Source organism: Strix uralensis, chromosome 7 (genome assembly GCF_047716275.1).
Source record: "Strix uralensis isolate ZFMK-TIS-50842 chromosome 7, bStrUra1, whole genome shotgun sequence".
In the NCBI taxonomy this organism is placed as follows: Eukaryota; Metazoa; Chordata; class Aves; order Strigiformes; family Strigidae; genus Strix; species Strix uralensis.
In genome coordinates this window covers 5434246-5461196 of record NC_133978.1, presented here as the reverse complement: position 1 = coordinate 5461196, position 26951 = coordinate 5434246, and the positions used below count along the sequence as shown (strand labels likewise).

The 26951-nt window shown below is 43.9% G+C and overlaps 1 protein-coding gene across 2 annotated transcripts; it reads left to right on the top strand.

Annotated features, from left to right (window-relative positions):
- The first annotated feature begins 1462 nt into the window (after positions 1-1462).
- LOC141945748 (prosaposin) lies at positions 1463-26388 on the top strand. Of its 2 annotated transcripts, none has more exons than XM_074874232.1 (14): positions 1463-1571; positions 12207-12340; positions 13383-13457; positions 14166-14291; positions 14554-14748; positions 15684-15827; positions 16376-16432; positions 19251-19364; positions 20311-20406; positions 20608-20794; positions 20955-21106; positions 22694-22774; positions 23322-23429; positions 24026-26388. In XM_074874232.1, exons 1-14 carry the CDS (start codon positions 1529-1531, stop codon positions 24059-24061), a joined length of 1548 nt encoding a protein of 515 aa, XP_074730333.1. In that variant the 5' UTR covers positions 1463-1528; the 3' UTR covers positions 24062-26388. The 2 variants fall into 2 exon arrangements, with proteins under 2 accessions (XP_074730333.1, XP_074730332.1); XM_074874231.1 differs by having other exon boundaries at positions 16376-16441.
- Positions 26389-26951: the final 563 nt, after the last annotated feature.

Here is a 26951-nt window from a genome sequence, read left to right as displayed (position 1 = left end):
CTGTTGCGGGTGGCTTTCTGCCTGGCTGATTCAGTCTGGGTGCTTCTGGCTCCAGTTTGGGAGTTACTTAAGAGCCCTGGCCCTTGATGGTAAGGGGATAGCAGAGGCTCGGGAAGCTCCAAATGAAGCTGTGCTGACTGGCAGGGGGCAAAGGCCCTAAGCACTGAGCGCTCCTGCTGTGTCTTGCAAAGAAGAGTGAGATAACAAGCCTCCCACAGTGGTGTGACTTTTAATTTTAAGATGATCTTCATAAGAAGAGGAGAAATGCGCATTACCCTGTTTGGTATAGACTGTCAAAGTGAAACGGAGCAGATCCACTTCCTCCTAACCTTCATACTGCAAATAAACCTTAAATGTTATCAACAAGTCTGGTCCTTGAAAAATGAACATGTAGGTAGGGATCTAACATGTTAACACCATGTACGCCCTTGGATGAAGGGCAATACCTTGAAGATCCTTACGAACTGGTCAGGATAAGCCTCACAGATTGTGAGCAATTTGAATGTGAAGTGATGAGTCTTCCAGTTATGGTGAGGCTGCAGGGGATATCCAAGAGAGGCTGAAAGAAGCACCTAGCTTATTGGGACCCTTCCTCCAGCAACAGAAAGCCCTGAGTATGGGTTTAAAGGAATAGGGAAGTTGGTCTAGCAGCTCTGTGCTGTCCTGGTGAGCCTGGCTTCTGCCTGTGAGGGACTGGCTCTGGCCCTCAGCTGAGCTGGTTTGGTTTGTTGATCCAGTGGGAAAACACTGCATTTTTTTTTTTTCCTGGGTTGGTTTTGTTCCAGTTGGCTGAATCAGTGCAAGGGATGGGGCAGGAGTAAGAGGCTGGGAGATATCAAGTCAATTCAGGCTTTCTTAATCGTACTTTTAATTGCTGTTCCTTTGGACCACAGATACCTAGCTGCTCAGTGACAACAGGGAGCAGGAGTCTGACAGGCACACCAAGGGAAAACAAGCACTAGCCCACCTCCTAACCCCAGGCAACAAGATGGGCAGGCCGTGAGTGGGAAGCTCTGCCGTAGCACACCTTACTGCTGTGCACCTCCAAGAGATGCCACTCGCCGAAAGCAACTGGGGGGGGGGGGGCTATGGGGGCCCTCCCGCCTGTGGCGCTCCCACCGCCCCGGGGGCACTGCCTGTGGAGGGCCCCGGGCCGGCGCTGTGCAAATCGCCTTTTGCGGCCTGTGGGGTCTTTCCTCCGGCCAGGCAGGGCCGTTTCAAGCGGCGGGGGCTTCCACTCCCTACCCAGAGGAGCCCGGGAAACCAAGGCCCCGGCGCAGACCAGCCTCCGACCGCCGCCATTTCGAGCCGCCTGAGGCGGCGGCGGCCAGAGCATGCGCGCGGGGGGTGGGGGTGGTGAGGGGCGCGCGCCCCCTTCCCCGCGCATGCGCAGCAGCCAAGCGGCGGGGGGGGGGGGGGGGGGGGCGGTGGTGCGGCGGGCGCGCATGCGCAGTGCTGGCCGGCGCAGCCTTCATATAGGGGCGGGGGGGCGGCGGCGCCGCCGCATTGCAGACGGGCGCGGGGCACCATGGCGCGGCGGCTCCTCTGCCTCCTCGGGCTCCTGGCGGCCGGTAAGCGGTCCCGCCGACCCGGCCTCCGCCTCCCGCTCCCCTTCCTCCTCACGCTTAGCCTCGGCGGTCTGGGGACGGCGTTCCCTCGCTACCGAGGGCCTGCCCGAGCTGGCTGAGGGCGGCCGGCGCTATGAGGTGGCTGCGGGGGGTGGGGTAGGGGGGAGGCCGGCCTAAAGCTGTTTCTCTTCTCTTCTCCCAGCAGGAGCTGCCGGGCCTGGCTGCCGAAAGCGCAGGGAGTGGAGGCAGCGATAAGGGAGGGTGGCGGGCGGGGATTGCCTCCTGCCAGGGCCCCGGCGGTGGCGCAGCCCGATGTGGGGCCTAACGGTCCCGCGGGGGGAGCGAGCGAGAGTTTCGAGGGCGCTTTCGGGGTGGCTGTGGTGGAAAAGCTAAGTTTGGGGTGGGGGAAGTCACCCAAGAACAGCGATCAGGTAAACGCAGTGAGAAGTCCCCAAGAGAAACCAGCCTTTCCCACTGCTGGTAGGAAATGACTTCTTGATGGCACTGTGGTAGCATCGGGTCAGTTTGTATCCATATCTGACGTTAATCGGGCAACTATATCACCTCATAGAGCCAAATAAGGGCAATTGGTTTTTCTGCCAGCATCTCTATCTTTGGTACTTCAGGGGTAGATGGGTGCTAATCCTCTTTCAGGTGGCAAGAGGTAGTCTTTCTGTTGTGTGCTTTTAGTAGCTTCATTTCATTAGGGTCTCCTGCTCCACATGGAAAATTCCACTAATGTTGCTGCTTGCTGCCTTGTTACCTGTCGTTGCTGAGATGGAAGTGGTGGTGGGAGTAACTGATACTCTGCCTTTAGCGTTAGGACTAGAGGTTAGAAAAGGCAATGCTTGTATTTTGTACTTTGCAGAAGCTAGACAGAGCTACAGAAATGGGTCACAGACTGGCTGGAGGGTCAGTACACCTTCAGGTTGTGGTATGCAATGGGTAGAAACCCCAAGGTTGAAGGTCTAGTACAGTGATGCATGAGATTTTTCAGAGAATTTTCCTTTAAATAAGACAATTTTAAACCTAGAGCTTATTTGCTTGCGAGTTTAATCTGCAACATTTGACAAGTCAACAAAAAAAAAAGCCTGACTAGCTCTTTAAAAACCATAGGAATAACCAGCTGGCAGCCTACAGTAGAATACGCATCTGAGATCTTGCATGGTTGTAGAGTAGTCTTGTACTTAAGTGGAGTTTTAATATACTGATGTGTCGTCAGTTTAGTGGAGAATCTCAGACCTCTCAGGCTGGAAGCAAGCAACTGTCAGCTTTTACTCTGCATATTTATCTGCTTTAATAATATGACTTTTGTGTCTGCACTGAATTAACTGCAGTCAGTTATAATTTCTGTTGGGACTGTTTCCACTAAAATCATTGTAGTTTCTTGTGCTTTAAAGGTAAAAAGGATTTGCCTTGAAGATTCCACCAGGTTTCCCATTAGTGTATTTAGGGAAATTGTAATGAGAAACCAGTTCAGCAATGAGAGTTAGCTTGGCCTACCTGTTAAAGGCATGTGCATGCAGCTGAGCATAGCAGAAGACTTGTTAGGCCTGTTTTTCTTTAGGAAGTCACTGTTTTTAACACAAATAAACACCTCTCTTTTCTTCACCAAGGTTCTGTTATGAATACTGACTGACCTACAGTAGCATGCAGATTGTTCTGAAGGTTTTGCTGTGACAAACTGAAACACCGTTTTTGTCTACTAAGCTAACTAATTAGCTGTATTAAAACCTAGCCACCCTTGGCGTATCCTAATGGAGCTGCTTGGCAGGGTTACAGCATGGCTGGTAGGCCATGAGGGTTTTTGGTTGACCTACTTACAGTGCTCCTGTGCATCTTCCCTTTAAGGGAGACACGAAGAAATTACAGCAGGGTGTACAGGACTCAGGATCTCTGGACTACTGATATGCAGTTTGATTATTGCTTGCCTTTGAGACCAGGAAAGGAGGAAGGCTGGGTGTGCAGCTAAAACAGAAGTCAGTTTGTCTTGAGCTGAGTTTTTTTTTTTTTTTTCCTCTTGGTAAAATAAAAGTTACGCTGGGAGTGGAAAGTAAAAAGTTTGAGGATGTTAGTATGTCACCCCTCTAAAATAGTAGACTTAATCTTCCTTTCTTCCAAGATTTCAAACTAATGTACAATTCCTCTAGCAAACACTGGTCAGAACATCTGGGGAAAGGAAAACTAAAGACTGAGTTAGTCTGACTTGAATTTTCTGGCAAATGTGAAAAAAACAGATAATTGAACTCTAGACTGTGTCCTATAGTTTGCAGGCTTGGTCTTTTTGGGAATGTGGTTTCTAACAAAAAAGTTAGGCTGGCGCAGCCCACTACTATAGGTTAAGTTTGTCTAATTTATATCTACAATGTGTGTCCCTGTTCCCTGTTTTCTTAGAGGAATAACAGGGAGTGCTGTGGGTTAGAGGCACCTTACAACCGTCACACAACAAAGCGGTGCTTCGGTAGCGCACCAGTCATGTGGCTTGTGTAAACCTGCCCTTGCACAATCTCCTCTGTGTTTGCAGAAGAGGTATAAATAGAAAGAGTTGTTCTTGGTTGTGTCTGGAGGAGGTGCACAAGCTGTTCTGCCTGGTCATGGTCATGCTTGGCGAAACGCGCGATCGCATCTGCAGAGCTTCTGAAGTCTTATGTGGCCTTTTTACAGTCTCAGTTTGTGCTATTCAGCATACCGCAAAGAAGCAGTTCTGGGAATCTCTGAAAACCGAGATGATGTAGGGGGTGGAACAAGGGAGTGTGAGCTTGTCAGCAAAACTGAACTGCGTCTCCATCAGGTGACGTTGATGTCAGTTGGGACTCTGGGAGGTTGGACTGTGCTCTTTCAGGGAGGGTTTTTCTGGTATAACATGAAGGAAGATTTTTACTTTGTGGGGGAAGCAGGACCAGGTAGTGCTGTCTGCCAGTGGGGTTTTGCTTCAGTCTCATGTGCATCTGATTCCTCAAAGCAGGTTTGGGGCAGTGCCTTAGAACTACGTGACAAAAAAAGGGTTTGTGTTTGTTTTTTCTTTAAGGATTTACTTGCAGTCTATTTTCTGTTTTTTTGTTTTTTAATATAGCAGCTTTTGTATGCAATTAATTTGCTACTATTAAGATATCTGAGTTCCTATTGCAAGTTAAAAGAGGTACTTCTGTGGTCTTTGAAGTGTGTGCATATATTTTGAGGCAATGTTTGTCCATGTATTTGGTCACGGAGCAATGTTTAATTTCAGATATCAGTACTTTTCTTTCTCTTGGAGTGAGGAGTCTTACATTTACACTGTTTAACCTGACTGGTTTTTAAACTTTGTTCTCTATTTCCGTAAAAGTCTGCATGTAGAGAGATTTTCCTGAAGATGTGGAGTAAACTAATCTTGCAGTGAGATTTCAAGGCTTGTTTTTTTGAAATGTAACAGTTTAAAATCCTTTAACTATGTTCACACTGGGATGCAAGCTATTAGTATGAAGAGATTAGGGGTTAACACTTTCTCCCTTTCCCGCTATCAGCTGTGTCATCACTGTACTCCTGGGTAGGTTATTCTTTCACCTTGTACGCTACAGTTTCCCTTTTCAGGGCTCTCCCATCACTGACTGCTGTCCTTCCAGAAGCTGCTCTTTAAAATGTCCCTTTTCATCCCTCTGGCATACTTTCTCTGCTCAGCTGCTGGTGTCTGATGTCTTCCCTTTCCCTAAGGGAGCTTCCTGTTGAGTTGTCTTCCATATCTGGCATTGATTCTGCATTAAATCACTTCTCTGGCAGCAGCGTGAAAAAGAGCTTTGCTCCTGAGACTATTCTTCTGTTTCTTCCTGGTGGTGTCTTGAACTGCCCTTCTGTTGTCTGAAGTTTTTAGAGGCCTCTGGACTTCACCTGTGCTTTGCTGGGACTGCAGTGTAACTTATGGCCAGGAACTTTTGTCTTCTCTTACAGACATGGCTCTCTGCATAACTAGCAGACTTTTCCATTCTTTGTGGTGTGAATATATTCATCTGGTGAAAGGAGGATGTTAAATACAGAATTTCTGCAGACTTACATAAAAAAAAAACCCAAAAAGCAAAAACCCAAAACCAAACCAGAGGGAATAGAGATGGACAACAAGTATGTTCAAAACATTTAGGTGTATTTCTACAGGGATCTGCTGCAGGGAAAAATGCTCCTCATAACTTCTTGGGAGTATCTTCACATACTGTATGGGACCGCTTACTCCTTGAACATCCAAATATGTTTTCTAAACTCTGTAATAGAAGAATCTTGAGCAAGAGTCAGGGCTTGCTTGGCAACCTGGTAGCAAGCTCTGGTCAATGTGGAAATTATTTTCTTGCAACCTTTATAGTAACTGGGTCTATTTACTGGGACAGTAGAGCTAATTTTACTGTCTTGGCTCATTCTGTTCTCTCCTATCTTTATTGTGATTGATCATATGTACACAAACTGCTTCTCCTACCATGCTTGTCTTCTGGTGAGGGCAGCAAGGGAGCAGCTGAGGCCAGAACAATGTTTTACAGCAGAGGTAGCGTACCAAAGTGAGAATGCGTTCCCCACTTTGAGAAAGAGCTCAGTCATGGTGTTAACTCAGAACTCATTTCTTATGAATTGCACTAGTTACAAATGTTTCAAGCTTCCTGGACAGGAAGACTCTGATTTTCAGCCAACACCTACAATACTGATAACAGCTAGCCAGATTTCATCCATTTCTTCTGCAAATTGCCTGTAATCTCTCAAATACTGTGGTCATTTTACTGCCCTATTAATCCAGAGGCATAGTAGACCTTTGGCATGAGTTAGTAGTACGTGATGTGACTACAACTTTTGAAATTTTATTTAAACTTGCTAACTGACCAGAGAGCTTGCAGAGTGTTGAGCCCTTCAGATAACACCAGGTTGAGGTCACTCCCTGACTTGTTGACACTTTGTAAGATTCGATGAAGAGAAGTTGATCCCTCTTGACTTCTTTAACTTAAATATGCTTTGTTTTTGCAGTTCTCAGAAGAAATGGGGAAAAGACCGTAACTAACTGAGCACAGAATGGCAGACACTGATGCATTCACTTGGTCTGTGGGCTGGTTTTGGGAGATTCAGAATGGTCTTTTTTTTTTTACCATTGCCAAGTGGGACAGCCTGAGAAAGAGCATCCCTCCTGATTAATATGTTAATATACTTGGAACAAATAATAACCCCAAGTTATCTTCCACATTTGACTTCAACCCATTAAAGTGAACAGCAGCTCAGCACTTTTCTTGCCAACTGCAGGTTAATTTGTCTGTAAAAATGCTGCTTACACCAAGGTTTTCCTAGCAGTTTGGCTTGGAGGAGGCTTGAGTCTTCAAGCTGAATTTCTTTGTGTTCTGGGCGATAGTTTTCTTGTTTATCCTCTGGCTCTTTAGGGGATCTGGTCTGGCCCACATAGAATCCCTGTTCATAGAAGCTTATATAAGGTGTGAACTTTTAAGCATGATCACGAGAGTCTCATTAGTAGATTCAATACAGCTTTGGAAGGAATTGCTTAAGATATTTTTCTGAGAATCTTGGTAAGAAATTCAGGCAGACTCTCCCTGGAAGAAGAATAACACAAATGCTTGAGGGAAGGGAAGGTTCTTCTCAGGAAAGGTAATTACTGACCAATTTTCCAGTAGCTGTCCTTGCAGAATGGTAATCCAGCCATTATAAATTTCCTTTTAGGTTCCTGTTTCCTGAAGAGGAGTGAAGAACTGAACTGTGCTTTCACATGCATGGCTCTGTAAGCTTTCCAAGTAGAAAAGGGGATGTTGTCTGAGCAGACTGTTGCCTCTACTTCCCTAACTTCTGACTGTATGTTAGCATTTCCACTCCAGATGCCTAGTGTCGAGGAAGGAGGTGATAGCATTTGCTGCTTTGAAGCAGAGTCCATGAGTAATGCACAGTTGCTGAAGTAAGTAGGGTAGCTGTGGGAGCGAGTTGCGGGTTTCCCTTTATCTTCACAGCCTTTAAACTGTTTGTTGTGTGAATTCCTGGCAGAGCCCCATGCGATGTGCAGTAGCTGTCACTTGTCAGGACTGTGTTACTGGTGTTCTGGCAGTGTTAGGTTGCTGGCCCGGGCCTCAAAGAAGAGATTTCTCCTTCCTTTTTTGCTGTTGCCCTTCAGCTTTTGGAGTATTTTGATTATGTTGTTGGGCTTCAGGCTGTGTTTCTGAGGCAACGCTTGTTCTGAGAGAAGACTTCTCTTGTCTGTCAGACACGAGCATCGGAGAGGTCAGAGTGGGTATGAATCTCTCCTCTTTTTTTTTTTTTCCAAGAAGCTGCAAGTCTATGCAAAGATCCTAGGGTGCCTGTGGGCTGTCAGCTTGGCTGGAAGCCTGAAAGCTGAAGTCTTACACATCTGAAAGATGTACCCTTTGTACGTGGATTGCATTTCTACACCCCCTTCTCCTTCCTCCTCCATTTTCTTTTGCTGCTTAATTTAGGAAAAACTTGGTGGAGCAAAGACTGTTGCTTCTGAAATTGAAGAAACTGAAGGGAGGAGCCAGTGAAGAGGATGACTAAAGAAACACCCTGGCCTGCACAGATAAACTTGTCAGGCACTGTAAAAATAGCAGCTTGCAGAAACTTTGGGAAAGGGGGGACAGGTTTGGATGGGCATGATGCATGACTGTTGAGAGCTAATCTACAGAGAAAGGAGAAATGTATTTAAAAATGGATGACCTTAGATAAAGAGCAATTTATAAAATAAAGGGATGCCAGAGAGAACTAAGAAGAAGAAACCATTGGGATTGTCCGGCAAGTGTTAAGAGTTCTGTGAGGTAGCTGACAGTGTTTTGTTTTCTCTTGGGTTGCTGCTGTGCTGGGGGTGTGAAATACCACATTAAGGTGTCACTCTTCTTGCAGCAGAGGCTATTTTGAGGGAACAGGCAAGATAACTGTTAAGACTCAAAACTGTTCCTTCTGTTGTGAAACAGCACAAGGTCTTAACACACTTCACTGCCATATCTGCTTTTGTTGTAAGTTAATACATGAGGAAAAATACTGTTTCATAATTAAACAGGAGAACAAGCTAAGCGGAAAGAGTGGGAATAATAAAGGATTTTGGGCTATTCTTTCCTGAATCTGCAAGATCCATATTAGTGAGGAGTTTTTTAGTTTTGTTTCTGTTTTTCCCAGGGTATTCAGAAAGGGAGGGTCCATACTGTTGCAATGAAGGTGCGTCCTTTCATATTAGACATTGAGTTATGTAATAAAAATATTTCAGCATAACACAGAATAAACTAATGCAAGCTTAACTATATTGAAAATCACTATGGAAGATGGAAGAAAAGAAGCCATGCTTAGTGCACATCATCTTTGTTCTGTAGCTGCTTTCTAAAATGTGCCAGCAATGTGTGGCCCTAACAAACAAATTTGCCTACTTGTTTGACCAGAAAGATCTGTACGGAAAGCATCAAATGTAGAGTTGTCTTCCCAGAAGGAAAGGACTTCCCCAGTGTCCTGTGTAACTGAAAGGACACTGCTGTTTCTCCATTTTCTGTTTTCTGTAGATAAGTGTTCATCCTCATGGTATAGCTGATTCAGGTTTCCTGAATCTGTTGGCTTTTATGATGGAAAAGTTATGTAGGCAAATTGGCATTTCATCTTGCTCTGACGTTGTGCGGGAGCGAGGACTTTAAATAATACCAGTGGGAAGGTGTTTGGGGTGCTTACTTGCATCCTAAAACTAGTTTTCTGTGTTCACTGGCTTATAAACAGTTTGATACTTCTCATTCTTCACTGTCCCTGCTGGTCTCCAGCTCTTCGGAGATTTTATCTATTGCAGATAGCATTAGTGTCCTTATTCTCAAATTCAAAGTGACTGTGTTCTCAGTGGCAGTCCTTTGAGCAGAATCTGAACAAAATATGGTTGTGTACGCCTCTTCCAAGAAATTGTTCTTTGCTCCTTCCAAACTGGTGGGACATAATGCAGGGAAGCAGCACAATCAGGAGGCATCAAGTAGTTTAACATACTGTCAAAAATCAATTGAAATTTAAAGACTTTTTTTCTTTCTGAACAGAATTATGTGCAACCTGCACTCTGCTGACCTCAAGAGATCTCAGTAACCTGACAAAACCCTGCTGCCCTGCTGATACCCCTTGCTGTGTCAGAGCACTGGTGACTGACTCTGTGTGAGCATCTGTTGGATACAGAAGCCATGCAGCAGGGAATTTGTTAAAGACGTACAGCCAAAAAAGCTGATAAGTAAGCATCAATCAGAAGCATAGCATTTCTTTTGTCCTGCACTTACAATGAGCAGGTCAGAGGCTATGAGGAAGAAGGAACAAAACCAGCTGTTAGACATTCTGCTGAAGCTGGTATGGATCTGAAAAGTCATACAGAGAGAGGATCTTAAAGTGAAAATTAGTCAAACAAAAACTGAAAGTTCATTAAGAACTAGCTCAAACCAGTGCAAGTTACAGAATGAATTCCTCAGTTTCGGTTTTAAGTGGCTTCTTAGATCAAAAGTTTGAGAAACTGCTTGGAATAACTATTGTAGTTTTACAGTTTAGTTTTGCAGTTTTGCCGTATGTTTCAAACGGGAGGGGGAGTAATTTTCTTTTGATTTACAGAACTAGAGGCATAGGTTAAAACCTGTACTTGTAAATAGTTGGAAGCCCTTAATTCCACTGTTTAAACTCAAGGTCTTGCTTGACTTTAGCCTGAGTTTGACTCCACCTTGCAGAGCCTTCCTACCACTGTTCAATACCAGTATCTGAAAGGGAAGAATAACACTTTCCCTCAACCACGTGTGTACTTGGTTATTGTCATCCTGCCAGAGCTGACAGCTATTTGGTTGACCAGTCTGACTTTGAAACTTAGCTATTCTTAGTGCTTCCAGATAGATAACACTGTAATTTAGAATAGGCTGGCTGTAAATATTTTGCTCACTGTACATTAGAAGCTTTGAAGTCTTATTTGTATGGTCTTACAAGCAGTTCTAGTGTGCTGTCTCGTTGAAGAATAATATGCAATTTGGGCTTTTTGCTGGGAGAGAGGGTGACAAAGTTCAATCTCTTGTGTAGAAAATTAAGTATGCAAAGCACATTTTTCTTAAAATAAATGGGTCATTCCTCTGTAAAATCCAGTGTAAACAGGCTTTATAAATTAACAGCTGAGAAGGCTGCAGAATCCCACCTATAAAGCAGTGTTTATCTGGCTCTGTTTGATGTGTAGTGACAGTGTACCTAGAGGATGCACTGGAAATTCAGCTGTTAAGTTGATTCTCTAATTGCTTAGAAGTAAGATGTGAGAAATGGAAAAGTGGCTGTGATTGTTCATCTGTCATAACCTTACTAGAAGCTTTGTAGGAATCAAATAGCTGAATTCCTGCTTCTTGGTTGACAGTGTGATTTTACAGCATTTTGTGATGTGTAAACAGCATTGATGTGGAGATGATGGCTCTGAAACAACACCTATACAGCTAAGACATTTGGGTTTTTTTCTAAAACTTTGACAGCAGTGCCTTGTGGGCTTAGACCATGGCAGATTTCTTTGGAGCTTGTCTGCTGTAGGATTTTAGGAGTTGTTTCTTCATAGGTTAGTGCAACATAGGAGACCGATGGCTGAAGAAACAGCCTACTGACAGGATGGCTTTCTAAAACTGGGGAGAAGTTGGGTGTCCGGATCAGACAGCACAATAAAAAAAAAAGTCAAAAATGCTTGGGAAGTCATCTAGAAGATGTGGTTGATTAACTTGTCCTATTACTTACTATTAGTGCAGATCTTTTACACTTCTCTAGGAAGGCTGTCTAGAAGTGGTATTCTGTATTATACTTCAAAACTTTATAGGTTGCAAGACAGTTCCACCTGGGGTAGGAGATGATGTCTAGACAAGGACTTAGTGTCTTTTTTAAAAATTATTTTTCCCTCACAGATTTTTCTGTATACAGTTGAAGAACTGACCAAGAGGAAACAAAGTCTAAATAGATTTAATGGGTTTAAAAGCTGCTTGACAGAACATGTCTCACATTGTTTTCTGTCCCTCTTTTGCTTTGACTTGAAACTTTGTGATCAGTGTTTGGTCTGTACCTGCCTCAAGTCCTGCATGTAATCTGTGTGTTGTGCCCTCTAATCCAATTAGTTCCCTAGCTCTTGCAGTTGCTGTAGGAGAAGAGGGTGGTTGACCTGGGAGACAGAATGCAGACAGCAATTACAAGCTAGATGTGACTGCTAGTTGAGAGTTGGTGAGTGCGAGGACAGTAGGACAGGAGAAGAGGTGGGGTTGTAACTTTGGGAATCAGCGGTCTGAAGTGTGGCCTTCTGCAGTGAGCAGTTTCTCTGTTTCAACTCATCTGGTAGTTCTTGTGTGCTAAGCAAAGTGGGGGGGGGTTGTTTCTGCTCTTTTTTTTTTTTTTTTCCTAAAAGGTAGATGATGGGGCAATGGACTGCTGAGGTTCTCAGGCACTTCAGTAGGGAAGTTCAACTGTGTCGATTTTTCTGGAGTTCTTTGGCTGGGTAATCCGTATTTGGAATTCATTCTTATGTTTCAGGTAGAAATTGCTGGATTGAAACATACTTAAAAATATTAGCAAACCTAAGTGGCCTAATAGAAAGTTGTGGTTATAGCGTACCGCATTAACATGCTTGCTTTGGAGTGGAAATCATTCAAATGTACAACTGTGAAAGAACAATTCTTTCTTTGGCAGCTGTGGCAAGCCCCGTTTTGTGGCAGAAGGACTGTGTGAAGGGCCCGGAGGTATGGTGTCAGAGTGTTCGGACAGCATCGCAGTGCGGAGCGGTGAAACACTGCCAGCAGAATGTCTGGAACAAGCCTACTGTAGTAAGTATCGACTACTGAGACTTCTTCCCACCTGTAGTTGAGGTAGCTGGTTTCCATATGCTGATGGAGATTTTCCGAGTCTCTGATCGGAGTTAAGTGCTACATCTGACTGTGCCTTGGTTACTGTGCCTTAATTTGGGTGCTAGATAAAGCTTGCTTTCCACTTCTCTGCCTTGCACAACTTGTCTGCTGACTTCTCCTGTGACCTGTTGCACAATCACCGAGCAATGTGTGGAATGGAGTTAGTGGATTTCAGACTCGTTCCTCTTTATTAAAACAACTCCTAATTCCTAGAGCCTTTTCTTAACTTGAGCAATGCCAACCTCATAGGCTTATTACAAAAAAAGCTCTATGCTTCTTTAGGTCTTTCTCATAAGTTAATGTTCCACAAAAGTGCAGCTAAATTCTAGAAGCTATGGCAGTAAATAATGGTCCAAATGTAACATTTAGTGTGGCTTTTCAAGTTGCATTTGTACTAAATGTGAGTGCTGCTTTACTAGATGTAGCTGTAATTTGTGGTATTGTTTCACAATTTTCTAGGGGAAAAAGGCATTTTTACTTACAGATGCATTCAGTCCACCTTTGCTATATCTGCGCCGAGATGTTTCAGTTTGTGGAAAAGCAGGGGAAGGGAGGAATGTCAGAATGGCAGAGCACAACTAAAATGAGTGAAGCTGCCTGAAAAATTCTTAGATATTTAGTAAGTGTGAAATCTTTGAAGAGTAAGGTAAAAGGTTCAGGAGAAGGCTTCTCAGGGCAATATACTTTATACTTCAAGGGAGGTGGGACTAGGTGAAGTAAGCAAGTGGTAGCATGCCTGCTTCTTCATGCCATGTTGATTTACTGAAGAAACTGGAGCTGGAAATGCTTGGAATAGTCTCACTCTTTATTTAAAAATACCTCTTCCCGCCCCAGCTTCAGCCTATATTTCTTCCTTAACTTCAATTCCAAATGTGATGCTTGTTCTTCATGTTGTTATTCACACACTGCATTGACAGGTGCTTAATTCTGTCTCAGAGTAACTCTCTACTTCTTTCTCCAGAACAGTATTCCCTGCGACTTGTGTAAGGAACTTGTGACAGTGGCTGGCAGGGTTTTGAAGGATAATGGCACAGAGGTAAGCAGAGCTCCTGTCTCCTTGCCCCAAGGCACCATTTGATTTCATTATCTTAACAAGATTGCAAGGTGAGGGGGTGGAAGAGTAGTCTGCTGATGTTTTCCCAATTTAAGCAGCAAATGTTGAAAGGGGCCAGAGTGCATGGGAAAAGGCTTTTAAACAGTCTCTTCTGGTTTAGAGATTAGCAAATTCTAGAGCCTCTACCACTCTAAAACATCCCTGATTGACTGTAGATGCTTCAGAAGATTGTTCTTGTGCCAGTGGGCCGTTGATCTTAAAAGGTGGGATACTGCAGTCTCTAGAAGTAGATGATTACACCAAGTGGACTTTATTTTGGTTGTGGGCACTTCGTCCCTTTTTATTTTGTGAACCTGGGAGTACTGTGTATAAACAAATTGCTGTTCCACCAGTCCATAATTTCACTTCCTCTTCTTAAATGTAATTGTTCTGTGCTGGTGAGACTGGGGTGTGCAGGCCTTGCAGGCAGTATTTCATGTTTTCACTTTGGCAGGGTCTCATCAAAGTCCAGGACTGGGGAAAATAGACCTGTAATATAAAACCTCATTCTAGTTTTGCTTGCCAACTGCCTGGACCTACTTGAGTCCAAGGGGCTTTTTTTGGTGTTTGTATCGTGTGGTTTGGGAATGGAGAGAGCATTTGAGGGAGAGATGTATTTTGATAGTCTATAGCCCACCTCATCTTTTATAGGATGAGATCCGCTCTTACTTGGAAAAGACGTGTGAGTTTCTTCCTGACCAAGAGCTGGTCTCTGAGTGCAAAGAAATTGTGGATTCCTACCTACCAGTTGTCATGGATATGATCAAAGAAGAGCTAGTAAGTAGATAACAATTTGAAACTGTTGGAATTAAAAATTGTGCTCCCATTGATGCCTGGAGTTCTACATAAAATTGTGCACATGATCCTTGAATCCTGTATGGATTGCTGGTGTTGCAATTAGTGGCGTAAATTTGAAGACTGCTTCCTTGCTGTGAATCATTTTCCCTTCTTATGCTTCAGCTGAATGACATTCTACTCAGAACTTCATATGAAAGTGCCGTCAGTGTAGAGCTTTATGTATGTGTCTTATCTCCCCTAGGATAAACCTGAAGTTGTATGTAGTGCCCTCTCATTGTGCCAGTCCCTTCAGAAGCACCTTGCAGCAATGAAACTTCAGAAACAACTCCAGTCCAATAAAATACCAGAGCTGGACTTCTCTGAGCTGGCATCCCCATTCATGGCTAATGTGCCTCTTCTCCTTTACCCTCAGGACAAACCCAAGCAGAAGTCTAAGGTAAGGGTGCAGTGCTATTCCAGCATGTCTGCTGTGTTTTGCTCCAGAGCTTCAGTGCTCCTTAGCGTAGGAATTTATTGATGATTCTTGGTAAGGGGTTGTTGTGCTGGACACAGATTAAGCTGGTGTGCTTCACCTGCATGACTGTCTCCTATTGAATTTTGTGCTGTGGCATACAGACAACTACCTTTTTCCATCACCTGTGAATTTAAAGCTAAGTAAGGTGATAGCTGCAGCCCCTGTGCACCATATGTATGATCTTGGATTAACAACTGCAGTCTATAAAGACAAGTCTTGTGCTGGGCTGTTCCTAGCCAGGACTGCAGTAGTCAAGCAGGTCTTACTGGAAACAGTTTCTTCTGAGAGCGAGTTTGGCAGTAGGGTTCAAAAGAAGAATAATTCTCTCACATTCTGAGTAATCTGCTAGCTGTGCCCTTCAGGGGAAGCATTCCTCTCTGAATCCAGAGGTGACAGACTGGATCAGAAAAGAATAAATAGTTGACAGAGGGGAGTAGATGAGACAATGAACTTGCGAGTAGAGACTGAATCTTGATAGCAAGCCTAGACATGGGAGTTAGAACAGTTGGGTGGGTGGAGAACAAGCTGCTGTGGGTGGGGCAGGTAAGATCTACCCCAAATTTAGAGATTTTCCCACTGTGGTCTGTAACAAAACCAGTAGGTTTTGGAGATGGGGTATCTTAAAGTTATCTCAGGTTTCAGAGCCAAGTAGGTACCTAATCTCCATCTAGTGGCTGGTGCACATACTGGCAGTAGCTTTTCTATTTGTATTAGCTCAGGATTTTGAGTATTCTATAGAGTGTTTATTAAGGTTTGTATATGTTAAAATAGTTTTTAAAACTTGGTAGCAATGGAAGCTTCTAAAACATGTTATGTGAAGATATGTCAACTTAAGTTTCCTTCCACTCTTTGTCCAGGGAAGTGGGGAGGTGTGCCAGGATTGCATTCAGCTGGTTACTGATGTTCAGGAAGCTGTGAGGACAAACTCATCTTTTGTAAAGTCTTTGGTTGCTCATGCCAAGGAGGAGTGTGACCGTTTGGGACCTGGAATGTCTGATATGGTAAGCTATTTTTTTTTTGTTTAAAAAAATCTGTTCCTGTATGCAAACATGAAATAGTTTAAGTGCATTAACCCTCTCAATGTAATCTCTATTTAATAAAACAAAGGCGAGTGTGTCACATGTGGGGTATGTTACACAGTGTAACAATAACAATGGTGAAATCATAAAACTTTCTGGTCAAGAAAGTTGGGTGGGGTGGGGTGTATGGGTCTGGAGAAGAGGAAGGAGACTCAAGATTGCTGCTAGGCCTTAAAGGCCTTTTTCATAAAAATGATCTGGCAGGGTAATGTGGTCATATCAATGAGGGGGAGAGTGCTTTTGCCCTGAGAGGAAGAGAAAAGCGCTCATCAGATAAGCAGCTGTGTGTGCAGTGATTGTGTAATCTGAAATGCCTATCTTATATTTGGGACAAGCTCTGAAAGACAACAGAATAGTTATTAAGCAGAGCAGGTAAATTAATACCTTGAGATGTATTAGAAAATTCTAGATTAACTCTACAGCTTAAGTGGTTTGATATTTACAAGACTTTCTTTTCCCACTTCCTGCAGTGCAAGAACTATATCTCCGAATATTCTGACTTGGCTATCCAAATGATGATGCACATGGTAAGATCAGTAGAATATAATATTTGCTCTCAGTTAATTTTTCTGCTTTGTGTAGCTAACTTATTTGGAAACAGGAAACACTTACTGCAGTAAAAGTCTGGGGAGAGCCCGTGCTCTGTAAGTCTTGGTGTTAACGCTTTGAACTTGGGGTTTAATTGGGTAGTAACTTCAGTCTCAGAATGCTTTCTTTAGCACCTTCCTTTTCTTTCCCAACCACTTCAGCGGTGCAAAAGGCACTCTAATCCTTTGAAACACAGGAGATGCATTACATATGTTCCTTTATACGCTTTTATCTCAGTCCTGTACTTACACTACTTCCCCCCTCCTCACCAAATACTATGTTAAGCATATTAGAGGTGGTCTTTCTCACCGTGTTGCAAAATTGGTTCAAGTGTTAAAGATAATGTCTGTTTGAAGCAAGACTAAATGTCCTTCTTCTGGAATTGCCATCTTAAGACTCCTGCTCTCTGGGCTCTTGATAGGAGCCACAGAAAGTGAGCGGTACTGCACCAGCTCTGGTCTGCAGCAATATACAATATATTTTACCTCTAACCACCTCCATAGCACCTCTTTATCCAGAGATCTCAAAGCCTTTAAAAAAAAAAATGGGTAAGCCTTTCGTTAGTGAATGCAGTGCCTAGATGCCACAAATAACAAATTATAGGTGATTTTATGAATAGAGCATGTGGCTGACTTGAACCTGAATTTGACAACACAGTGGCCTCTTTTTGTTTCCAGTTGCTAAAGGCTACTTAGAAGCTCATACTGCTGCTTAAGCATTCGGGGGGAAGCAAACCTTTGTGCCAACAACAGTTAGTTTCTCATTTTAAGCATTGCAATGCGGTGTGTTGTTAATACCGGAAATTGGAGTATGACCACACCTTGCATCCGGCTGAGTGTTGTTCATCCTCTTTGGAGGTAGTCTTGCCCAGGATGCTTTAATAACTTCAAATGAATAACGCTGGTTAGCACTGGGCAATTAAATGTGAATTGCTGTAGCAATGCTAAAGCTCTTTGGGGTGGGGACCATGTCATATTCCATCACCTTTATGGAAAGAGTATATGCAGTTCCAAGTGCTTGATTTTTTTTTTTTTTCCTCTTAACTGTTATCTTTAATTTCTCCTTTCTTCCTCTGTCTCCAATCTCCCCTGTCAACAGAAGGATCAGGTAGGTGAGCAACTTGCCTGTGGTGATAGCCTGCTTGTAGTCACTTCTTGCTCTTGAAGGGCTTGTAGTTCACTTCTTGCTCTATTAGCTGTGTACATGTGTGATTGTACTCGGTGTTGACAGATACAAGGGATATTTATGTGATTAAACCAGAGAAAGACTATAGACTTCTTCCAGTGGATCAATCCTACTTTCAGCTCCAGATACCAGTTTGTGCTACTAAGATTTCAGCTTGATTATGCTTTGACCAGTGGAGCAGAAAATATGCTCACTTCCATACAAGAAGAATTAGATGTAGAAAAAGCATGCTGGTGGCTCCTCACAGCATCTGGTTTAAAGTCTGGGCTCAAAAGGGCTTGAGTGAAGCTGTCCCCGGGTCTTTTCTTGGTTAACCTTTAAATCTAGGACAACGCTATCGATGTTTGGAGTATATGAACTGAAAAGAAGATGCGGGAGGCTTTTAGGCTCCTGCTTCCTAGAGTTATTTGGTCTTTTAATTTAACCAGTCCTGGGAGACCTTGTGTCTGTCATCTCTCTGTGAGAGAACATGTTGTGTGCATGTGGGTGTTGCTGTAACATTAATATCTGGAAATGCTTCTTACAATGCATGAACCAAAGGGCTTGACTTAAAGGTACTGCCTGGAGTAGTCTGAAGCAGCACTGTATCTTTGAGATACTGCTTTTGCCCGTGCATGAGGTTGTGGCATGATGTATTAACCATTGCATAAGCCTCTGCTGTAAGAAGCTTGATGCCCTGGTGACAGGGTGGGGTGTGATCTTCTAATTACCCATACGACCAAAAGTAACTTTTTTTAGCTTAAGTAGACTTCAGGTGGGAAAATTCAAGTTTTGTGTATTACTCTGTATGGCCTTTCTCACTTTGTGTGGATATAATGTGGCCTCCTTAGAGCAGATTGCCTCATGTCTGGCATTTATTTTTGCATTTAGTAATGTTTGTTTCTAAAACCTTTGAGGAAGACTTAGCCTTTTTAAAGCCTTTGTTTTCTGTTTGCTGTTTTCCCTCTTACTGTGAAAAGAACACTTGAAATACAGTTACTGCAGATACTGGTAAAAAGGGTTAAGCTTAGGTTTTAACATGGTTAACTTTTGTTTCTTATAGGCTGTGTTCAGTAATGAGAGAATCTGTTTCTGTTTGCAAAATGTGATGTTACTGGCTGCTTTAAAGAAGGTAGTTTGTGGATGAGAAAAGGAGTTCTTCTAGGTGTTTCTTTCAGCTTTTGGGTGAACTCTGTAGTCAGGATAATAAGCCTCTTCTGTGATTACTTCAAGCTTTCAGGGAAGGAGCTTTGCGGATGCAGGTCTAATGTGATGCTGGTGGCCTGTTTTGGTGTTGGTAGCTCTTAAGTCAACTCCTTTGAAGGGCTTGCATCAGCTCATGGTAAATGGGGTTTTAAAATGGATGTGGCCTAACCTCCTCTTCTTGTAAAGGAACTGCTAAATTTCATCTGGTAGTTGTCCTGCCTATAACCGTATCAAATGCTTTGGCAATACTCGAAGTAGAAGTAGTCAATGAAACTTCTAGTTGTGTTGGAGCCTTTTAAAACTTTGTTCTCTGTGCCCGCTCACAGGCTCCATGGAAAGAACAGAGTCTTCTAGACTTTTAAAAATTGCTTATACCTCTCTTTCCAGCAACCAAAGGACATCTGTGCCATGGTTGGGTTCTGTCCTTCTGTGAAATCTGTTCCTCTTCAGACTCTGGTGCCAGCTCAAGTGGTTCATGAAGTGAAAATGGAAACTGTGGAGGTAAGATGGACTCTTTGTACTCAACAGCTTTGTCTTCTGTTTTGCTTTAGTGTAATGAGTTAGGTGAAACAGAAAAATACGAGCTTTAATGTGTAGAATAATCCAAGTCTGCCTGCGTATAAATTCCTGGCCTCCTCTTGTTTCTGATGCTTATCTGTGAAGTAGGAGAGCTGACTGATTTGTAAGAATAACAGAGCCTATGCTAAACTGAAGCTAAAGGGTAATACTTCAGGATTGAATGGGAACTCTTGTTCCAGCAGTGGAGTATAGCAGCCATTTAAATGACACCTCAAATGTTAGAGGACAAATTGATGAATTGGAGCTTTGCTCTGCATTTGGAGTTGTGTTTTGATCCCTTTTAAAAATGGGACTGCACTCTGCATGTGTAGATGAGTGCTCAGTCAGAAGCTGAAGCTCCGAGTTTGAAGAAGCACCTTTAGCTTCTCATGGGCTGAGGGTTTTTTTGGAAAGTCTCTTTTGAGGACAGTTAACTTCTGATTAACAGGCTCCAAACAATTTCCCCTCAAGTCCCTCAATTTCTAGGTTTATTTTGCAAATAGGAGAGTGCTCTCAATTCTAGTAAACTTTGTCCTCAATGTGTTTCAAAAACCACTTTGTATTTTCCCTGACTTCAGTCACTGTGGGGCTGCTTATTTTTCCGTGTCTACTAAATTCAACTTTCCTCCTTATACAACCTGGGGATTGTAGTCTTAATTAGTCACACAAAACGACTATTCATTCAGAAAGGCTTTTTACTGAGACCTTTAAGGTTGGTTTTGGGTTCTGTGTGATCTTCTGAATTCAGCTCAAACTGTCCAGCTTGGTAAATGAATTAATGTGCTGCACCTGAATGTGAATGCTGTTAGACTGATCTTTTAGGAATTGTCCCTGCCAATTGTGGTTAAGTGCTGATTTACTATTTTGTATGTTTCTTTTGTGTACTCAGAAAACCTCAGTTCAAGAGAAAACTTTTTCCTTGTGTGAAATATGTGAAACCATGGTGAAAGAAGTGACTGGCCTCTTGGAGAGCAACAAGACAGAGGTGTGTAAGTGGTGGAAACGGTACCTCTTCCTAGGCTTTGGCTAAAATGGGGCTGTATGGGAGGGGGAAGGAAAGTTAATTTTATTGCCTGTTATGGTGAGAGTGAGATTCCCATCCTGGGTGGGTGGGAGTAAGAAAACATGTACCTTTGAATTGAGTCAGTTTTCTGTTCCTCATTTGCCTCACTTCACTGTGTTTCAGGAGGAGATTGTGCATGAAATGGAGGTGGTCTGCTACCTGTTCCCAGCAAGTGTCAAAGACCAGTGTAAGGACTTCATAGATGTGTACGGCCAGGCTCTGATTGACATGCTCTTGGAGGCAACGAATCCTGAAGCTGTGTGTGTTATGCTGAAATGCTGTGCGACCGACAAGCCTCCACAGCAGCCAGGTTGGTAACGAGGAATCGGTGGTGTTGCAAAATGAGCTAGTTCACCTATGATTATCTCTTTTGAGGACATGTCCTTTAGTACTTTGCTGATGCTGCCTCCTTTCTTCTATTTGGGGGAACTACCTAAGCACTGATTATTTTTTTTTTTTTTCCTTCTCAGTTTTAGTGAAACCTGCAGGTGGCTTTTGTGATATCTGCAAGATGGTGGTAGCTTATGCAGACAAAGAACTGGAGAAGAATGCCACGACAGCTGAAATTGAAGCTTTACTGGAAAAAGTCTGTCACTTCCTGCCAGAGTCTGTCAGTGATCAGGTAAAGTGCTTGTGTAGGAGGCAGAATAAAAAGCGATGGTCTTGTTGATGGTTGGGAACTGTCCTTGCTAATTCATTGGGTTTATGTAGGTCCTACAGTGACAATTAAGCTTACCTTATTTTCTGAGTGTTTCACCTGATACTCTGTCCACATGCTAATTTTAGATCCATCTTGCAAGTGTCTCTACTTCTGCTATAAACGTCCAGGTACTCATAATAGAGGTCTCTGTGTTTGGGTGACTGCCTTGGTCTTTGGCTGGAGACAAACTGTCCGCAGGTGCAGCTGGGTCTGGCTTGTGTTCAGCAACCTGATCCTTCCTAGGTTTCTCCCTTTGCTAGTTAGCACTGAAGCATAGCAGCTTCTCATGTGCATCAGAGCAAAAATGAGGGAGCAGGCTTGATCTGAGGCAGCCAAATGACGACGCAGGCCTTGCTGTGTGGCAGCCTGCCTTCCGCTCGGAACAAGGCAGGTGGAGGTGAACAGAAGGTCAAGATGTCTTGCAGAGTATTTGAAAAAACTAGAGAGCAGCATCTCTTGGTGGTTTTTATAAGAACAGTCAGTCTTCCTCTGTGCGAGGCTGGAAGGAGTTTGGGGTGCAGGGGCATTAGGTTTTCGCTCTCCGCATCCTTGAGGGCTGGCAGTCCTTTGAATAGATGGTGACTTTTTAAGGGCCTGGAATGACTGACTGGGTGGTTGTACTAATTTGCAGTCAGTAAAGGTTTGCCTGGAAATCCTCTGAGAACAGTGGGTGGGAACAGCTGAAGGGTTTTGAAGGTGTTTTTTTTTTCTCAACACTGATCCTGTTCAGGGGATTAACAAAGTAATTGGAAATAGGCTGGCATAATTCCAGTGAGACAGCAAAAAGCAACACCTGTTAGGCCACTGCTATCAAGATTTACCTGGAAATCTTATTAGGTGGCTGCTGAGTGTCAGCAAGTGGCAACTGCTTGTAAGTTTACTTAGGCGTACAATATACAGACTTAAAGCAGCTATGAAACACTATTCCTGCTAACTGCTGTGGGGCTGTTTAATAGCTGTGGTTTGCTTATTAATCGGTGCCGTTAGTCCCTGCTGAGAAGGCCAGTATCTGTGTGTGCTTTGGAGATGGCCTCCCCACTAGAGGGCTGGCTGCTACCGATGGGAACTGCTCGTGCTGCTGCCTGGACTGAAGCGAATAGCGACTACTTGGGCTAAAACTGCTCCAGAGACATTCCTGCATTGCTGCCATCCTGTTCAGGACGTTTGTCTCCAGCTTGTTCAGTGTGCTTTCCTCTTGAGACAGCAGTGATCTCCATGATTAGAGGTTAAGCGTTGCAAATCAAAGTGTGTCCTGCTTGGTTCTTTTTCCTTTTGACCCTTTTCTCGTCATAACCTGACAGCTGCAGGCAGGTATGAACTAGCAAAAAATGAGGTAGTTGTGATTAGTGTGATGCTGAGTCCTTTTCTGTCTGCAGACCTCAAGCCTCTGGTTTATCAGTTTGGAGTGTATTTGGAGTGTAGTGTACAGGCCTGCCTGCTGCAGACCAGATCTTCCTCTTCTTTCTAAAGCTTCAGTAAGAGAATCTCTTAACCTGTGTTTTGTTACAGTGTGTTCAGTTTGTGGAACAGTATGAACCTGTGGTTGTGCAACTCTTGGCAGAGATGATGGATCCCACTTTTGTTTGCACCGTGAGTATTGCGTTTAGTTCTATCGAGCACGGGCTCTGATGCAGTCCTGCCTACTCTTCTGTACGCCTTTCAGTGCCTAGCGTGCGGAAACTCTGCTGGAATAAAAATCAGCACGCTGAATGCTCGGAGCAAATGTGGTTGTGCAAGGCCTCGGGCTGACTGAATGGCCAGCTGTCTGACTGCCAGCCTTGTGCAAGGAGGGAGAGAAGAAAAGAGCTGCCAGTGGTTATCCACTGGTGAGGTTCAGTAGCAAGGTGTAGTGCACCCTGAATGCCGTGAGAGGAAGTTAAATGACATTTCTGGAGAAAGCTCTGTTTCTCAAAACTTAATATGAAGAAGCAGTTGCAGTAACTTAATTCTTCCTTGTGTCATGTTACTGCTTTGTGTCTACTTGTTCAGCTGCAAGTGTGACCGTAGCTGTCAGCTCCTGAAGTTACCTCAGTGTCGCTTCCACGTTCACTCAGGTGGAAGCTCGGATGTAAGGCTGGACCTGAGACCTCTTGGTGCAAATAGAAAGATGCTGACTCTGCTGCTCTTCTTTTCACAGAAACTTGGAGTCTGTGGATCAGCTAAACAGCCTCTCCTGGGGGATGATGCTTGTGTCTGGGGTCCAGGCTACTGGTGTAAGAACATGGAGACTGCTGCTCAGTGCAACGTATGTAAAGCAGGATTCTGCCTCAAGTTCCCTCTTGACCTTTGATAGCTCGTTATAAGCTACTTCCCTGGCTTCTATACCGCACTTTCAGGTGGATGAATTCCAGGTTCAGGAAGCAAAAGGATACTAGCTAGAGGTGCTTGAGTTTGGTTAGAGGGTCTTCCATAGCCCTTAGCTTGCTTAAAGCAGACTGTTTCTGCTCCCTTCCGTTCCTATCTCCCACCTGCCTGCCAGCATTGCTGAATCTGTAGTAAGGTACAACGTGAGCTTTATATTTAGTCTGTGTTCCTGCAGCCAACATTCCATGTCACGACCTCTCCTCAGGCTCTAAAAATTGGCTGCCAGCATTGATGTGGGCTGATGCTTTCTTTGCCAGGCCTTAATGGCTAAGGGTCATCAGCATTCTTTCCTGAAGCTTCTGGGTGGGGACGAGGATGTTATTTATTCTAGTCCTTTCTGGAATCACTTATTTTAAGAAAAACAAATTTGCTCCCAAGATCTTGGCTCAAAATAAGGCATTGAATTGTATGTGTAGATACACACTTGCTTGCAAACAGGCTTTTTTCCACTAACATATACTATTTCTTTCCCTTTAGGCTGTTGATCACTGCAAACGTCATGTGTGGAACTAGAAGAAGAATTTCCAGTTCTGAAAGTTTGCCATGGCTCTTAAAAATGTGGGCCAAGGTTGGCGGAGAGCTGTATCTCAAATGTCCCTCCTCTCTGCCTCATTAACAATTTGACCTTCAAGTTCCTTTATTGTAACTCTTCTGTAGCAGTGCTGCTGTTGAAGGATCAGATCTTCATTGTTGACTTAACAAAGATATTTCTGATTGTACAGTTTAACTCATTATGCTCCTAAAAATAGTCAGTGTGTTGTAGATTTTTTTTAATTGATAGGCTGAAGTGGTTTTTAGGTGCTGGGAAGAATGGCAGAGAAGGTGAAATGAGACAACTATTATCTTTTAATTTAAAAAAAGAACAAGATAACTACTAAACTTTCAAATGTCTTTCTGTAGTCAGCATTGGGAGGATTACATGCTTTGCATTTTTAACATCTGGCTGGAATATTAATTTTTTGTGTAACTGTAGGGGAACTCTAAGGGATAATGTTGAATCTGGGAATCCCTTTGGCTGGAATTTTCAAACTCTGCAGATGCAGAGGAGGGGACTTTGTGTGCCCAGCTACCTTTCAAAGTAACTGGTACCTAAAAAGATGCATTTGCATTCAAGTGACCATGTTTTTGCATTTGGGTGACCACGCTTACGGCTCATGGTGTTATCATAGCTAAGGAAACCCTCAGCCTTTGATCATGTCCTTTTTATTTCCTCAGACTACTTGGTCTAAGCATGGGTGTTCTACTGTCAAGCCCTGTACAGTGGGATTTCAGTCTTCTGAAGCATGCTGATGTCCTTAAGGAATGGCTCCCTTTTTTCTTCTTACCCTAGTTGCTCAATTCTGCTTAGTCTTGCAGCTTCCTACATGCAGCCAGGCGGGTGCCAAGGAGGTGGAGTGAGCTGGGTTGGTAGAAGATAGAGGGGAAAAAGTCAGCAGGGGCTGTGCATATGTCAAAGTGAGTTCAGCATAGAGGGCAGAACGCATGGAGAAATGATTTTTATTGTAAACTGCTGTTTGTTCCTTGATCTTTTTTCTCTCGTGGCATATTTCAGTCATCTAAAACGTCAGAGGCGCTATGAGACTTGTGGGGAGTTTCTGTTGCTGCCACCCATTCTCACTGATGCTCAAACCATTTGAATTAGTTTGAAATATTTTTTTTTTTCCAGAGTTCCCATTTCTGTTGGGAAATGGGTCTGAGTAGCATGCAGAGGTGGCAGATGGTGAGAGCTCTGCAGTGGGTATTTGGCAGCTCTGCTGGCATACCTGACAACCTGCCTTTCACATGTCTGCAGCATCCCACTGAAACGGCCTGAGCTTCTCAACAAAAAAGCCTTTCAGGGCAGGCTGCTGCCCTGGAAACAAGTCAGACCCTTGGGGTGTAGGGGCCTCGAGAGTGAGAATCCTGCTTATGTTGCTTGAGATGGACCTTGCATCCCCTACCAGCATTTAGTGTGTAGTTCTGATCAAGTTAACCCCCAAAATGGAGGCACCAGAGTAGCTCTGAGGAGATCTTTGGGAAGGAGGAGCTGAGCAGAGGTGGAGCTTTGAAAATTCCAGTCCTGTTCAGAAAGGTGCTGGCAACTGCTACTGTTCCTGTGATGTCTCGGGCGAGGCGGGAGCTCCAGTTACAACGCTTTAGCAGCAAGCAAAGTAATTTTCATGCAGTTTAATGGAAAACCACTCGACTGCAGCTTTTTAGCTATTTACGTGTACATACTAAATGTCTGGGCAGTCTTGACAGATAGCAATACCGGTTTGTCTTTCCCATTTGCATTTGTACAGAACACTGAAGCACTCATGGCTTAAAATAAGAAAAATAATTTCTCCTGAAGATGTAAAATACCTGCAGCTTTGTCTTGACAGGCTTGTGCAGTGGCTCCAGCAGTGTATCCCCGTTGGGGTAGGTAGGAAGGAAGTGGGCTCCCTTCAGCATTGCTGCCCTGGAGGTACAGGTTGTGTTACAGGCATGTAGTCTGGTATTTGATTTTTTCTTTTTTATTAAACTGAATGGTGTTCTCTTAACATGAATTTTTTTGGGGGGGGGTGGGGGGTGGGGAGGAGGTGGGGATGGATTGACACTTGCTCTTACAGGTTGGCAAGGTTTTAATTTTCTTGGGTTTTTAGTAGAGAAGGATTCATGCTAGCGAGCTGTCAGGCGAGGTGGACCGGGGGAAATCCTGTGCTAGCACTGGGAAGTTTTCTCCCTTCCTGTGGACCGTGGCACCTGACCCACTTGAGTTATGCTGGGGGGGGACACATGCAGTTGCTTTCTAAAGAACATTGTCTTGATTTTGCACAAAAGCTTCCTTAATGAACAATAAAAACTTCTGTAAACCATAAGTCTGTGTGTTTCATTTCCTTGTTGTGTGCTAGTTGCTGAAGGATCGTGTTAGCTTCCCCTTCGCTGCAGAGCCAGGAGAAGGCACGTCCCAAAATGTCACTGGGAATCTGGGGCTGAACAGCAGGAATTGTAATTGCCTTGCAGCGTGCGTGTCCCATCAAGCCTTTGTTCTGCTGAGGGCTGTTGCAGGTTCGAGAGGCTTGCCAGGGATTGCCACCGCCGTGCTCTTCCTCGGACACACGCAATGCCTGAGGTGAGGCAACAGCCCTGTGTTGCAATTGCTGGGCCTTGCGCAGGCTGCGGGGAGTTCCTGCTGAAGCCGCTTGATATTCTGACTGGCATTTAATGTGGCTTTCCTTTTGTCTTCATTCCTTCTTTATTTTGGATAAATGTCTTTTAAATGCTTTAAGCAAACACCTTGCCTCCTACTTACACCATTAATTCACTTGTCCTAAACTTACTGGTCTTTAATACCCCCGCACTGGCCCTTTCTGTAAGGGATGATGCGCTGTTTGGAGAAGAGCATGGAAAAGGACTGTGTCCCAGGGCAGGAGGACAGTTC